The sequence below is a fragment of the Hylobates moloch genome, unplaced genomic scaffold (genome assembly GCF_009828535.3).
Source record: "Hylobates moloch isolate HMO894 unplaced genomic scaffold, HMol_V3 SCAFFOLD_24, whole genome shotgun sequence".
Taxonomy (NCBI): Eukaryota; Metazoa; Chordata; class Mammalia; order Primates; family Hylobatidae; genus Hylobates; species Hylobates moloch.
Genome location: NW_026652299.1, coordinates 29,941,991 through 29,958,901, shown reverse-complemented (window position 1 = coordinate 29,958,901; position 16,911 = coordinate 29,941,991). Strand labels below are relative to the sequence as shown.

At 39.9% G+C, this 16,911-nt stretch overlaps 1 protein-coding gene across 1 annotated transcript in view; it reads right to left on the bottom strand.

Annotated features, from left to right (window-relative positions):
• The window catches only part of CNTNAP5 (contactin associated protein family member 5), an 879,440-nt gene that overhangs the window by 412,172 nt on the left and 450,357 nt on the right, over positions 1-16,911 (bottom strand). Inside the window, exon 8 of the mRNA XM_032145556.2 lies at positions 1,032-1,296. Coding sequence (XP_032001447.1) covers positions 1,032-1,296 — 265 coding nt within the window. The remainder of the gene's footprint in view (positions 1-1,031; positions 1,297-16,911) is intronic.

Genomic DNA, 16,911 nt, shown 5'->3' with positions numbered 1-16,911 from the left:
AGTAAGATCTGTAGTACATGGCAATGAAACGGTGTTTCCCAAATTTTGGCCATTTGAGAACCATTTAAAAGTTTTCCCATTCCCTGGTGCAATATGTACTAGCGTTTACTTAATACATTTAAAATATATATGTATACATATTTTAAATGGTTTTAAATTTACTGATTTTTACTTGAAATAGAATTTAGGGGCTATAAAAACTTCCATGGTAATGTGGTTTAAAAGGAGAATATAGACTTGGAAGTCAGACAAATTCAGGATAAAATCCCAGCTCCATCACTTAGGAACGTGGGATTTTGAAGTGATTGCCATGACTTCTGATTTCCACATTTATTAAGTGAAAAATAGTAACTTCCTTCAGTGAGCATGGTGAAGATTCTGTATGATACATGCCATATTTATAGAGAACCTAGCAGAGAGTTCTATAAATGGTCTAGATTATGCTAAATACTCCCAGGTAAGAATTCTTATTCCCATCTTTCCAATCAGACTGCTAAGAGACTAAGAAATTTAAGCACTTAACCAAAGTTGACATAGCTAATTCTAAATTCACTGTTTTGTTTTGTTACCTATCAAGAAAAAAAAATGCTGGCCAGGCACGGTGGCTCAGGCCTGTAATCCCAGCACTGTGGGAGCCCGAGGCGGTCAATCACAAGGTCAAGAGATGAAGACCATCCTGGCCAACATGTTGAAACCCCGTCTCTACTAAAAAATAAAAAAAATTAGCTGAGCGTGGTGGTGTGCATCTGTAGTCCCACCTACTCGGGAGGCTGAGGCAGGAGAATCACTTGAACCCAGGAGGCGGAGGTTGCAGTGAGCTGAGGTGGAGCCACTGCACTCCAGCCTGGTGACAGAGCAAGACTCCATCTTTAAAAAAAAAAAAATGCTGCCTCTTCAGACTTGGAGTAAATTTGTGAATACTGGGCTAACCCATATCCCTGAGATTTGGATTCTGTATGTTTTTGTCAGGACCTCAACCTTTGTCGGCTTGGATAAACAAGAAGCTGATCCAGAGCGTCAGCAGACAGTACCTGTGAGGATTTCAGCTACGCGTTCTGTCATTTTCTGAATCACGAGTCTCAGGATTCCACCCTCCAGGCTCAGCAGCAGGGTCCCCGAGCCCTCAGACAGCTCTGTGGACAGAAGCAGACCATCCTTGTTCCATGTTCGAAACTGGAAACTCACTGAGAGCCCATCAATTTGGGGGGTGCCGGGAAGCAGCAAATAGCTGCCGCTGGAGTTGACAAATGTGATGGGCACAATCTGTGGTTCGGAGCAGGAAAAAGTGACATTGCCCTGGAAAACAATAAAAGTCAAACATATAAAAGCCATTTTTTATTCTGCAATCTGACAGCTGATATAAACAACCACCTGGAGCTGACCTTAATTTCAGGATCATTCCACATTCAGCGGCAAGATCTTAAAGAAGAAAAAAATGTCGGCTTTGTTCAGACACACTCACAAGATCGTTTTGCGTTCATGTGTTAAGGATCGCAATGCTATCTGCAAAGAGGGCCATCTGAGAGTCCCAGAAGGAAGGGGGATGGAATTAGCCACACTTTCTAAGGGGCGTAAAAATAATTACATACTCATTATATAAATACCTATGGTAAGTCAACTATGTGCCAAGCTCACAATGTGGAACGTGCTAAAAAAGGGATAGATACCAGCTCCCGCGGGAGCCGGGCAGGAGAATAACTGGACAAGCAAAGGTTATGCGAGGGAAAACAAAACAAAGGAAGGAATTAAGAAAGGGGTGGAGTGGGGGTACCTTGACTAGCATTTTCAGCAAAGGGCACAGTTTGTGCAAAGGCTTGAAGAAATTAGCAAAACAGCATCCCTACGGAATTCCAGGGAACCTGCCATTTCTAAGTAGTTAGTGGGACACGAAGGTCCGGGTAGCATAAAGGAGGTAAGTCTGGAAAGGTGAGGAGAGGCAGAGCTTGAAAGCCCTCTGATGCTTCCTGAATAGTTTTCATTCCAACTTAGAAACAGTGCAGTGACATGGGCCATATATTTAACTTAGTAAAAGTATTTTCAATAACATAGATGAGGAGTGGATGAGACGACTGGTCTTGGGGAATATTAGTGTGCATCGAACCCAAAAGAAGAGTAAGAAGATTATTCTTTGCATAGCAAAAAAAGGTAAGGATCCCACAAGGGGAACGCCCTAACCTGAATGGCTACCTGAATTTAACTTTCCACAGAAGTGGCCAGGTGGCAGAGTTAGATACATAGTACAGTTCGCAGTCCCGGAGCAGTGTAATGGTTTGATTCCAAAAACCTCTACCTGGAAGAACATCCGTAGGTCCCAACCATGTTTGTTTGTGATAGTCTCGTATTCTTGAAAATGAATAACAGTCCCCAAACAAACTTCTACCAGTAGCACATTTCTAATGATTCATCCATCAGTCACACTGCTATAAGCATATTATTGCATGAATCATTTGTTGTAGTTGTTTAGATGTTTTCTTCCCTTCAAGCTAGATCCTCACAAGTTAATTAATGTGTCAGAGGGTAAGGCCCTTAATATCCATCAAGTAGTCAGCCACAGTATATATCACCCCACCGCGCCAGGCAATAGGATAGGCACTTACATACATATCTTGTGAATTCTGCACAACAATGCCATAATGTATTATTTTCTTCATTTAAGGATGCACAAACCAGACTTAGAATAAATAACTTAGCAAAAGCCATGTGCCTAGTTAGCAGGGAACATGGGAGACAAACCCATGTTTGTCTAACTTGGAGGCTTTTGCTTTTAGCCACCATCTCTGATACCTCCATCCTCTCCACTGAGTGCTACCATTTAAAAAAACCCACCAAGTTGCTCTTGGTATCTCACAATTGTTTTAATTTGCATTTTTGGATCTCTGGTAAATTCCCTTTCAAGAATAAAAACATCACCAATGATGGCCAACTCATTGTGGTAGGGCTGTCTTTTGTAAGAAGCCAAATCACAAATGCTCTGCAGAGAAGCTAGGAAGCAGTAATAACTTTTATTTATATTTTCCTTTCCTGAGGTCAGTATCATTTTTGTAAAAACAAATCTGCCAAAGCACAGCTGCATTCAAAGTCTGAGGTTGTGTAGAGTGGGGATGTTCACAAAGATGAAGAAGGTAAAGGCATAGGAGGTTGCAAAAGTATCCCCTTTCCAGGAGTTATCTAAAACCTAGTTTAGCTTCACCAGAGCCCTCTTCTGAGTGTTCTCTGGATCACAGCCATGGAAGGCAGCTTCAGGACAGTGGAGGACTAGAGGAACTGAGATTCTTTCCTTATTTGATCAGTTTGCTCATATCTGACCAGAGGCCTGGCTCTCTTTCCTCAGTCTCCCTTCATTTCATTGTTTAATGGGCTTAACTTATTGAGCACAATACAGGGTTGCTCAGAATCTAAGGAGTTCCTGGATTGGTCCTCCAGAGCAAGGGCTTTAAATAAACGCCTCAGAGATTGTCACTATTAAGATAAGGTTGTGTGTGGGGATGCACACCTAGCTCAACAGAGAGCAGGAAAACTTTGAAATGCACTGGGATATGCTTTCTGTCCTTGGACAGTTTCCTCGCTCACCTTAGGCCAGCTTCTCTCTCCCTTCCCCCGATTCCCTTCACACTTCCCTCTATCATTCTTGCCCCTAAGCAGCCACTCCAGCTATCTAAAACTTCTTTGTCTTTAGCACATGCCTCTACTATATTCTCTAAGGGCAAATCCAAAGGCAAGTAGGAGAGAAAATATGTGGGTGGATGGGAAATTCCTTCTACACAGAATCTGACCCAGCTCTCTGGGCGCACGTGAGTGTTTGCAGTTCAGTTTCCTGTCACACAGCTGCTGTGTGCCACTATTTTGGCAGTCCTGTCTCAGCTGTGCTTACTGCTGACAGAAATTACGTAGAGTGTTAAGGACCATCGGTGCCACCCCCATTCACCAAAGTGAGGCAAAAAAAGAAAAATGAGCTGCATGTAAAAATGCTGCTTTTGAAATCAACATGGACTGACCATTTTCAATAATGCCATTTGTGTCTCCAGAATCTGTCTCAAGACAGCACATGAGGAAGTTCCCACCAGCCATTTAGAAAAGCCATGTGAGAAGACATTACTTTAGAATTGTGTCAAAGGAGACATGGCAAATGGTCAGTGGCCTACATTCTACCCTATATACCTTTTAATCTCTTTCTTCAAATATCACTCCTCCTATTCCCGAGAAGGAAGTTTCATTCCCCAAAGCCCCTTTGTCCCTCTGTATGTTTAATTCCATTCAAGATTTCAACATTCATTCAAGATTTTTCAAGCATTATAAAATTGTGCTAAGCACACGGATTAGTTAATTGTACACATAAATGTGACCTGATCCTTTGCATGCTATAGTAATTAAATTCACTTTATGTAGTTACTCTAATTTACTGTAATTGGTACAAAGTGTGCCTGGCAAGGAAGGGTGCATTGATCAAACCTTCAAGGTAAAACCACTGGCCTTGACCTCATAAGTGAGATTGAAAGGAAGTCAGTGAGCTGCCATGGGTCCTTTTTTTCCTCCCTATATCTTATAAGAACTCCAGGGTCTTTCATTGTCCAAAAGGGAAGTCACTCTTCAAGGAAGGAACGAAATCCTTGGGGTCTGAGTGCTTTTCCTTAACACACCCCCAAAACTCCAGTTGAACCCTGGATTCCTCTGTCTGACTGTGACTGCCGTTTCAGATGATAAATGAGACCTCCCCAGGGCAGCAACTGCCACAAGTCACTGGTCCCTCCAAGTGTATGTCTCCTATTATTCCTAAGATGGTAGTTCTTAGTGCCCTATATTGTCACTCTCATACATGCCCCTTCTCCAACAGCCAAGATGTTCAGATGTGCTGGGCCAAAGATGGAGTAGATGTTTGCCCCTAGGGATCCCCAAACAATGTCTATTTTTTTCTGACAAAAGACTCTTTCCTTGATCTAACTCTAGTCAGGCTCCTCTGAGTCCTCCCTTGGACTAGGTGTGACGCATGGACTCTGTCCATGGCCCATTTTTTCCAATTTCAGCAAGAATTCTGCAGAGTCAGTATACCAAAACCTCCCACCTTGGTCTGACCTCCTTGGATATATTATCACACTTGCCTGCCTTCAACAAAGCTCCTGTTGGGCTAGTTTATCAAAGAAGTACCCTACCTCTAAGTAATTTTCCATTCACTGACCCCCACCCTACTCCTTGGCTATAAATCCCCACTTTTCTTTATTGTATTCAGAGCTGAGCCCAATCTTTCCTCCTACTATAAAACCCCATTTAGTACCCCCCCTTATCTTCTCTAACAATTGTAAAGACAATTGTTTTTGTTTTTTTCAACACTTCTCTAGAGACCCACTACAGTCTTTCCCTGGTCAGCTTGACTGTGCCATGCGGTGCCCAGATTAAACATTATTTCTGGGTTTGGCCCTGTGTGTTTCCGGATGAGATTAGTATTAAAATTGGTGGACTTGGCAAGTACAGTGCCCTCTCCAATGTGGGTGGGTATCATCCCCTCCATTGAGGGCATAGAGCAAAATGCACAAGAAGAAGGAATTTGTACTTTTTTGTTTCCTTCCTCCCTGCTTGATCGAGAAATTTCATCTCATCTTCTCCAGCATTCAGGCTGGAATTTACACCTTCCAGTACTCAGGCCTTCAAACACAGACCAGCACTGACTTTCCTAGGTCTGCAGATCATGAGACTTCCCATACTCTGTAGTCCAGTGAGCCAATTTTTCATTATAAATCTCAATCTCTCTTTCAAATCTATTTCTCTTTCATATATGTATTCCACATATATAGAGATCCTGGCCCTACTTTTCTGGAGAACCGTGATTAATACCAATAGCAATGTGGGACAGTGAGAAAAGAAAACAGATCCATGAGAAATTTGCAGGTACAATTGATAGAAAGTGCTGACTGAGGAAGAGGCTAGAGGGGCAAGCATGGTTCCCATTCTTCTCTGAGAGCACAGTGGATTTCAAACAGGAAAGCACAGATGGCTGCTGACTACTGATAGACCATCACCTCCCTTGAATTGTGTCTCTGGTCATCAGCACTACCCTCACTAGAGTGAAGAGATACACTAACAGCAAAGCTGTCCTCTAGACACACGTTGTGCCTTCCTTCCTCCACCAGGCATGACCTTTTCATTCCTCTGCACCCTCCATCCCCACTTTTGCCCTGCAGGGCCCAGTAAGCCTTCTGTGCTTGCCCATGCCCAGACCTTTCCTGACATCCATCCCACGATGGCTGCCTTCTCCATGGGCTTCTGGTGGTGTGTGCTACCTGTGGAAATCTATTATATTTTTTATACTGCCTTGTAATAATTAGCTACTTTTTGATAACTGCCTATGCCTTACATAATAGGTTTACAATTTGGTATGGAGCATCTTGCTCTGAATTCTGAAAGAAGTGAGAGTGTTAAATTTAGGCAGAACTAGATTCCTGTTAGAAATATTTACTGGAAAAAAAACATGCTTTTCTCTGGTCCTCATTGTTTCCTTCATGATCTGGGGAATAATAGTAGAGGGATGATTTAAGACCACATGAGACCACGTGCAATGTATCTAGCATTGCTCCTGGCTTACTTTCTCTTTTCCCAGTTCTGACACTTTTCTGCGTGGCCAGAGGTGAGTCAATTCTAGAGGCTTAGGTTTCTTTTTTGTAACCTGAGGCTATTGAACTGGAGGGCCCTAATATTCCCACTTGTTCCCCTAACCTAGGGTGTCTGAGACTCAACACCCATATCTTTACCATCTCTCTTGTCTTTGGAGAGGATTTAGGGATCATCTGAATCACTCTGTTGTTGGCATGAGAAGCGTAACCAAGTATTTACGTTTTAGAAGACTTTTTCTTTGAACGATTCAGGCTATAAAGAGGGAAACTTAGGCCTCTTCCTTAATAATTCCTGTCTTGATGCAGGAAAGAGGGCAATAATCACAATCCATGATAAGTATATTAAAATAAAAAGGAAGTGAGCAAAAGATGATACATTTTTACATGTTAAAGAAATAAGAAAGCCAAGAGTGGTAGCTCACATCTGTAATCCCAGCACTTTGAACGGCTGAGGTGGGAGGATCACTTCAATCCAGGAGTTTGAGATCTGCCTGGGCAACATGATGAGACCCAATCTCTATTTAAAAAGTGAATAAGAAGCCTGATATTTTAAAACACACTTACAAGAGTATAATAACCAATTGACTGATTATGCTTTCCCCTCCCCTCCCCCTCCTCAGAAACTGTAGCCTAAAATATTTCACAAAGAGAAAGCTAGATTAATGCTGAGCTGTATGAGGAACTACAATAGTTGCAACTTTCTTGCAGAAGATAAAATGGGAGAAATTATACGCAGCCACTTAGACAGGTGCCAGTTCAGGGACTATGCAATGAAAACCAGAGGGAAACAGTGAGAGAGAATCAAGTTCCTAAGCAGCACCTTCCTTGCAGACGTATTCAGGCCATTCTGCCACCAAACCAGAAGTGTGCCATAGGCTGATGGAAATCCAATAAAACCCATCCACCTAAAAGCTTTCCTCTGTGGCAGAGAAACTCATCCAAAAGGAGATATTGCAGTAATAGCATAATTACCATGATCATATCATGACTGATGGACAGGAGTGTCATGGCAGGCAGAAGGTTTACTTCCTCAAGATTTTTGACACAGAGAACACAGTAGTATTTAAGTCTTTGTCATGTGACTACAGAACCAATCAAATGAATTTACACTTATCCGTTACACAGACGAACAACTTCAGAAGATGCTGCTCTGCTGATAGACACAAGGATGGAACCACTGCAGTGGTCTGAATGTGATTGTATAATAGAGAGAATAGACTGAAATGTATTGAACAGGGAGCTCAAGCCTCCATGTTAGTCAAACATTCCTAAACCTGGACTCTCGTATGTTCATTGGTCACTGGGTATTTTAGCCATGTCTCAGCATGTGGCATAGAAACCATAATTTACTAAGCTAGAACAAGTACCTATAAGAAATGAGAAAAGAGACATTCTTAACAAATGGCTTTATTTGTACTCATTTCCTGGTTTTATGATTAAACATAATCCTTTGGTTATTTCACTTGAGGTCACTGATGTACATGAAAAACTTTAGAACTTAGCAACAAAAGACAATTCTGCTTGAATTTCCCATTTGGATGCTGGCTTTGCCTTATATCTCTGCTAGGAGTCCATGCTCTTTCAAGACTTTTACTGACTTACTTGCCAACCCTATGTTGGCTGCATAGACAATAGGTTATGCTAAAGTGAACCATCACTGCTAAATGGCTCAGAGGTATTTCTATTAGTGGGCATTATACCTCTAGTCAAACATTGGCCAGTTATTTAGGATATTCAAGCACATTCTCATTTCACTACCCAAAGACACCTATTACTATTTACTATTAGTGACTCAAGCCATTTAGCTATTTTGTGGAAGACTCCAGAAAGTTGTTGGCTGCTCTGCTTTAAATGAAAACCTGAATATAAAAAAAGCTATAAATAAAAAGCATGTGAAGACCATGCAAGATCCATGGTCTCTCGTGGATTCTCAACCAGGCTGTCACCACTGCTTCAAACACTGCTTATCAGCTCAACAGTAAAGCTCTGGTCTGACCTTGAGTCACCTGGGAAGAATAAAACAAGAATAAGGGACTTCTCTTTGTTGAAAAAAGACCTGAGGTTATAGATCCAGGTAGCTGTGGATAGGCTACGACTGAAAGGAGACTGCATCTGAATCCAGTCTGGTGACTAAGGCAGAAGCCAGAGAAAGGGGATGCATGGGTTGGTGAGGAAGATGGAAGGCAGACAGACAGTCTACTCCCATTGAGACTCCTCCACTGTAGGGACAGTGAGGTCCTGGCACATCCTTCATTATTCCTGAGAGGAAATAATAAGTCAGGTGTGGCTGTCCCGCCACTCCAGGAAAGTAATTTTTAAGACCTGAAGAGAATATAGCAGGCCCAGCTTGAAGTTCTGCTTACCTTGGCTATTTTTCAAGTTTCTTATGTGTGACACTTCCAAGGGTTACATTACTGTGCTGAGCTGTTATTTACAAAAACTTTTTCATTGTGGGTGTTTGTTTTGTTTTTCATCATCATCTAGAAACCACAACACCCTGGTGAGTAAAAAATAAAGCTAGCAGTGCAAAGCTGAGCTTCAATCATGAGGCATCAAACAAAGCCAATCAAGCATTTATAAGCTGGAGAAAATGATCTTGATTCAATCTAATTTGCGGGGAAAGATTTCAAAGCCAGTTCTTGATTTTCCAAATGAGTACAACCATTTCTAATTTGATTTGTCTGAGAACTACCAGCACTGACTGGCATGCTGTCAGCAAATGTAGGGAAGAGACTGCCCTGTGAGCTCAAGCTACGTTCCTATTCACAAACTCAGGGAGACTCGGGAATCAAATTAAGGCTCTTTTTCATTTTTGGGAAAGACAGCCTCCTTCACTTTTTTATTGATTTATTTAGCAGTTCTCTATTTAGCAGTTCATATGGGCCACCTTGATTCTCATGACAAAAGATACAGTGAAGGAGTGAGACAGACTCAGACCCGCCCACCTAGAGCTTACATGGCAGTAGGATAAGGGTCATGGAACATGTCATCACAGCTATGACCAAGTGCCATGAAGGAGATGTGTATTCTGCTGGAAGAGCATGTAACAAAGCATCGTAACAGGGCTTTATGAGGTGCCTTTGGATTTGAGCTTTGTAGGACAAGCAAGAAGGAGTGAAGCTGGGAATAGGACTTGGGTGGAGGAAGAGAAAACAGGGAAGGGAGTGAAGCTGGTAATAGGACTTGCATGGAGGAAGAGAAAACTGGAAAGGACAAGTACTGAAAATAAGTCCATAATGCATATTAGGAATTTAAGTGAAACTAAACACGTGGCATTACTATGAACAGGCAACATTCTGCTTCTGCCAAAGGAGGCCTTCAAGGATAAAGATCATGTACATTGGGGTTTCATTTGAGAGACATCCAGGAGAGACACATTTTTAGAATTGGAAGGAAGGCCCTGCTAATGGCCACGGTGCATGGACAAGCTGGAAGATGGTTCCCTGCATGGCCTCTCCACTGGCCTCTCAGCAGCTGCCTATGCACAGGCACCAGTAAACAGGGAACTACTAGAGCCACATGCTGCCTTTGGCTTCAGAGATGGTCTCTTGTCTTTGCTTCTTTTTTTTTGCCCTCCTAAATCTACTTTTTGATATCCATTAGCAAATATTGCACAAAGCTATTTGGAACTATGAATCAAGAAGCTCAAAAATATTATTTTTTTACTCTACTTTCACTTCTAGAAGTCTTCGGGAAATAATTTGAAATTGGACTAAGATTTACACACTGAGAACCATTATTTATAATAATACAAAACTGGATCTGAAATTACAGAAATATTTAAGTAAATTATGGTATATGTATATGAAAAACTATTTTTCCACCACTAGTAGCGATGTTTATGGCAAGCAAGAAAATTGCTTATAACATTAAATTGAACAAATAGAATACAAATTTACACATATAAATCAGGTGAAATATACCTATATAAATATGTAGGCATAGAACCATGACTAATATACTAAATAGTGGCTCTTTCTGGGTGGTGGCATTATGGCAACTTTTATTTCCATACTTAAAATATTTTGTATTTCCAATATATTTAAAATAAAGAGGTATAGCTTTATACTAGGAGTTTCAGTTAAACAGTTTTCTGTATGTGAATTCATCTGAAGGCTTTCATGACAAAAATATTCAGGATCAGTAATTGCTATTAGGAAATTAGTGTAGATTGCTGAAAGAAATAATAGCAGTTAATCCAGGTAGGAATAGAAGCATCTAGGTTTGAAACCCAATGACTACTACTTTTCAAATGATTTCTATTCTTGCATAATTTCAGAGTTGCTTGTCTCCTCTACTGCAATCTTTAGTCATGCGTCTAGTCTACTCACATAAGGCAAAAGCAACAAGTCATTATAATAGTAAGGTGTGATGGTTAAATGTAGGTGTCAACTTCACTAAATTAAGGAATACCTAAAAATCTGGTAAAGCATTATTTGTGGGTGTGTCTGTGAAGGTGTTTCCAGAGACATGTGAGTCTGAGTGGACTAGGAGGGGAAGATCTGTCCTCAGGGTTGGCAGGCACCATCCAACCTGCTAGGGGCCTAGAGAGAACAAAAACAGAGAAAAAATGAACATATTCATCTATCTGCAGGAGCTGGGATGTACTCTTCCTCTCCTGTCCTTGAACAACAACTCCAGGCTCCTCAGCCTTTGGCCTCTAGGTCTTACACTGGTGCATCCCACCCCCTTGGGTTCTCAGGCCTTTGGCCTTAGCCTGAGAGTTACACTGTTGGCTTCCCTGGTTCTCCAGCCTTCAAACTTGGAGTTAGTCATGCTATAAACATCCCAGTGTCTCCAGCTTGCAAATGGCCTGTTGTGAGTCCTCTCAGCCTTAACAGCCATGTGAATCATTTCCCCTACCCCCCCCACCCACACACACAGGCACACACACACACACAGACACAAACATACACACACAGTCTCCTATTGATTCTCTCTAGGGAACCCTTACTAACACACAAGGCTAAAGGAAGTGGAGTGTGTGTGTGTGTGTGTGTGTGTGTGTGTGTGTGTTTATGGTTTTCTTTTGTCTCCAAACTGCTTTTTTTTAGCCCACAAACAAAACAACTTTCCACTTCACATACAAGTATATGCTGCTTTTCTAGACTAAATTTACTATAATCAGGAATAAATATTCTTAGCTCTGAAAATATGAGTACCTTTGTTCTTGAGTAAAAATAGAAAAAATAGCAAGTGTGTGTGAAGGGAAAGTACCATCAACTGGCCTGGAAAATAAAACAAATTTTCAGCCCAATAATGAGTATGTTATAGAAGGGAACTTCTCAATTTAATCAGTAATATTTATAACACAGGAAGGAACATATGTAATTATCTTTAATGAAGTAATTTTAAGTTAAAAAATTAATTAAGGCAGGATGCAGTGGCTCACTCCTGGAATCCCAGAACTTTGGGAGGCCGAGGCAGGCGGATCACTAGGTCAGGAGATTGAGACCATCCTGGCCAACATGGTGAAACCCCGTCTCTACTAAAAATATAAAAAAATTAGCCAGGCATGGTGGCACACGCCTGTAGTCCCAGCTACTCGGGAGGCTGAGTGGGGCAGGAGAATCGCTTGAACCTGGGAGGAGGAGGTTGCAGTGAGCTGAGATCGCACCACTGAACCCCAGCCTGAGTGACAAAGTGAGACTCTGTCTCAAAATAACAATAATAATAATAATTAAATATTTTTAATTAAAAATTAAATAAAGAGAGGCTGCAATGCAAGCATAGCTCAACATATGCAAATCAATTAAAGGAATTAAGGATAAAAATCTTACAATCATCTTGATAGATGCAGAAAAGAATATTTGACAAAAGTCAACATCCCTTCATGAAAAAGCTCTTAACGATTTAGGTATAGAAGGAATGTATCTCAACATAGTAGAGGCTATATAAGACCATATAAGACAAACCTGTAGCTAACATCATACTTAACATTAAAGGTTGATGGCTTTTCATCTAACATCAGAAACAAGACAAACCACTTCTGCTGCCTCTATTCAACAGGGTACTGGAAGTCCCAGCCCAAGAAGTTAGGCAAGAAAAAGTAAAATTATTTAAAAATCCAAATCAGAAAAAAGTAAATTATCTATGTTTGTAGATGACATGATATTATATATTTAAAAATCATAAGGACGCCACCAAAAATTTGCTAGAACTAATAAATAAATTCTATAAAGTTGCAAGATACAAAATCAACATACAAAAATAAGTTGAATTTCTATACACTAACAAACTATTTGAAAATATAATAAGCAATCTCATTTATAATAGCATCAAAATGGAAAGATATCCCATGTTCATGAGTCATAAGAATAAACATTGTTAAAATGTTCACACTACCCAAAATCATCTGTATATTTAATATAATCCCTATCAAATTTCCAATGGCAGTCTTCATAGAAGTAGAATAAAAAAAGTCCTTACATTTGTATGAAACCGAAAAAGATTTCAAATAGCCAAAGTAATCTCGAGGAAAAAATACAGCTGAAAGCACCACATTTCCTAATTTCAAGGTATACCACAAAGCCATAGGACCCAAAACAGTATGATGCTGGCATACAAACAGACACATAGATCAATAGAACAAAGAACTCAGAACTCAGAAATAAACTTATTGCACAGTGGTGAAAGAATAGTCTCTTCAACCAGTGGTGTTGAGAAAAGTGGATATCCACCTGCAAAAGAATGAAATTAGGTCCTTGTCTTATAACACTCACAAAACTTAACTTGAAATGTATTACAGACTTAAATATAATACCTGAATCCATAACACTCTGAGAAGAAAACATAGATAAATATATCCTTGACATTGGTCTAGGCAATGACTTTTTGGATATTACACTAAGAATACAAGCAACAAAAGCAAAAATAGACATGCGGGATTACATCAAACTAACAAACTTCTGCACAGCAAAGGAAGCAACAGAATGAAAAGGCAACCTACAGAATGGGAGAGAACATTTGCAAGCTAGTTATCTGATAAGAGGGTACTATACAAAATATGCAAGGAACACATAATATAACTCAATAGCAAAACAACAAAACAAAACAAAAAAAACAAATAATCTAATAAAAACAGCAAAGACCTTCATTAGAGATTTTTCCAAAGAGGACATTGTAGTGGCCAACAGGTATTCATATTGCTAATTGTTTAGGGAAATGCAAATCCAAACCACAATGCAAGTTTAAACCACAATAGGTATTATCTCATACCTGTTAGGATGGCTGCTATCCAAAAGAAAAAAAAAAAAAGATACAACAAGTATTGGTGAGAATGTAGAGAAAGGAAATGCTTGTACATAGTTGGTAGTAATGTAAATTGGTACAGGCATTATGCAAAACAACAAGAGGTTCCCTAGAAACCCAAAGGTAGATCTGCCATATTAACAATTCCACTTCTGGGTATACATCTGAAAGAAATGAAATCAGTATCTCAAAGAGATATGCACACTCTCATGTTCATTGCAGCATTATCTACAATAGCCAAAACATGAGAACTACCTAAGTGTCCCTCAACAGATAATAAAGAAATTGTGACATCTCTCTCTCTCTCTCCATATATGTGTGACATCTCTCTCTCTCTCTCTCTCTCTCTCCATATATGTGTGTGTATATATATATATATATACATTCATAAATAAGAATATATATTCGCATACATATATAAGAAAGAGGAAAACCATACTATTTGTGGCAACATGAATAAATCAGGAAGTCATTATGCTGAGTTAAATAAACCAGACATAGAAGGACATATATGTGGTAATTCAAGAGGTCAAGCTCATAGGAGCAGAGAATAGAACAGTACTTGTCAGGGTTAGAGGGTAAGAGAAATGGAGATACATTAATCAAAGGGTACAAACTTTCAATTATAAGATGTTCAAACGAGTTCCTGGGATCTAATTTACAGCATAGACGATGATGGTTGTGTTAATTAACTTGATTGTGGTAATTATTATACAATGTATATGTATATCAAATTATCACATTGTACCCCTTGAATATATATACTATCTTTGTTTTTCAATTAAATGTTTTAAAATAAAAAAGTAAAAGGAAATCTGCTACTGAAACACTGACATTTGGGGTGATATCCCAGGTCAATGCTGTCTAACAAATATAATGCCTACCACATAATTAATTTAAAATTTTCTAGTAGCAGTATTTAAAAAAAAAATTTTTAAAAAACAGATTAACTTAACTTAAATTTTAATACAGGGTTATTTAACTCAGTAGATGCAAATATTATTTAAATATACAATCAGTATTAAAAACATTGCGTAATAATTATATAAAATTATTTTACTTTTATATGAAATCTTAAAAATCTGGGATGCCTTCTATAAAGACACATGCACACGTATGTTTATTGCAGCACTATTCACAATAGCAAAGAGTTGGAACCAACCCAAATGTCCAACAACGATAGACTGGATTAAGAAAATGTGGCACATATACACCATGGAATACTATGCAGCCATAAAAAATGATGAGTTCGTGTCCTTTGTAGGGACATGGATGAAACTGGAAAACATCATTCTCAGTAAACTATCGCAAGGACAAAAAACCAAACACCGCATGTTCTCACTCATAGGTGGGAATTGAACAATGAGAACTCATGGACACAGGAAGGGGAACATCACACTCCGGGGACTGTTGTGGGGTGGGGGGAGGGGGGAGGGACAGCATTAGGAGATACACCTAATGCTAAATGACGAGTTAATGGGTGCAGGAAATCAACATGGCACATGGATACATATGTAACAAACCTGCACATTGTGCACATGTACCCTAAAACCCTAAAGTATAATAAAAAAAAAAAAAATCTGGGATGCCTTAAAACACATCACAATTTGCACCACACATACTTACTTCAAATGTTCAATAGTTACACATGACTAGTGGCTACCATATTGAACGACACAAATCTAGTGCATCATTATAATAGTAATGACAGTTTTGCCAATTTTGACACTAAGATAGAAATTGTTTTACTTCTTACATAATAACTCTCATATACTGATCTTTATTGTCCGAAGAGATTGTGGAGAGATCCCTAGTTATAAACAAAAAATTAATTATTATTCCTGCCCTTTCTTCCTGTCTGCCTTTCTTCCTTTCCTTCTTTTCTTTCTTTCTTTCTCTCTCCTTTCTTTCTTTCTTTCTTCCTTTCTTTCTTTCTTTCTTTCTTTCTTTCTTTCTTTCCTTCCTTCCTTCTTTCTTTCTTTCTTTCTTTCTTTCCTTCCTTCCTTCCTTCCTTCCTTCCTTCCTTCCTTCCTTCTCTTTCTTCTTTCTTTTTTTTTCCTGAAATGGACTGTTGCTCTGTTGTCCAGGCTGGAGTGCAATGGTGCGATCTTGGCTCCCTGCAAACTCCACCTCCCTGGTTCAAGCAATTCTCCTGCCTTAGCCTCCCAAGTAGCTGGGACTATAGGTGTACACCACCATGCCTGGCTAATTTTTGTATTTTTAGTAGAGATGGGGTTTCACCATGTTAGCCAGGCTGTTCTTGAACTCCCGATCTCAGATGATCTGCCTGCCTTGGCCTTCCAAAATGCTGGGATTACAGGCATAATAATTATAATTAAGCCACCGCACCCGGCCTGTTCCTCTATTTCTTGGTAGTGAAATAGTGATTTGTTTGAGGCAAGAATGTGCTCAACTGGATGACTACATTTCCCCACTTCCCTTGCAGACATGTATGTTCTGGTGACTAAGTCAGACCCATAAGGCATGGCATGGAAGGAGCATTGGATGGGACTTCCTGGAAGGCTCCTTGAAGGGAGCTGACTCAGCTGGGAGGAATATCCCCTTTGCCTTCACTTCTTCCTTTCTTCTGCAGCCTGGCATGCAGATAGAATACCTCAAGCTCCAGCAGCCTATTGGGACCCTCAGAATGGAAGATAGAGAGTTGGAATGGCCAAGCAGAGGGACAGAAGGATCTGGATACCTGACTACTTCATGGAGCTGAAAATCTATATTATAGTTTTGTTTTAGGAAGTGGAGTTGGAGGAGAGGTCTTAGAGACTGCTCACACAAGCGCTGTAGATGGTTTGCAGAGTCTAATTGTTGTGGACTGAATTGTTTCCTCCAAATTCATGTGTTGAAGGCCCAGCCCCCAGTACCTCAGAATGTGACTGTATTTGGAAACAGGACACTTCATGAAGTGAATAAATTAAAATGAGACTGTTAGGATAGACTCTAATCTAACATGACTGGTGTCCTTATAAGAAAATGATATTAGGACACAGACATGCCCAATGGGAAGACCATGTGAAGACAGGGAGAAGAGGGTCGTCTACACACC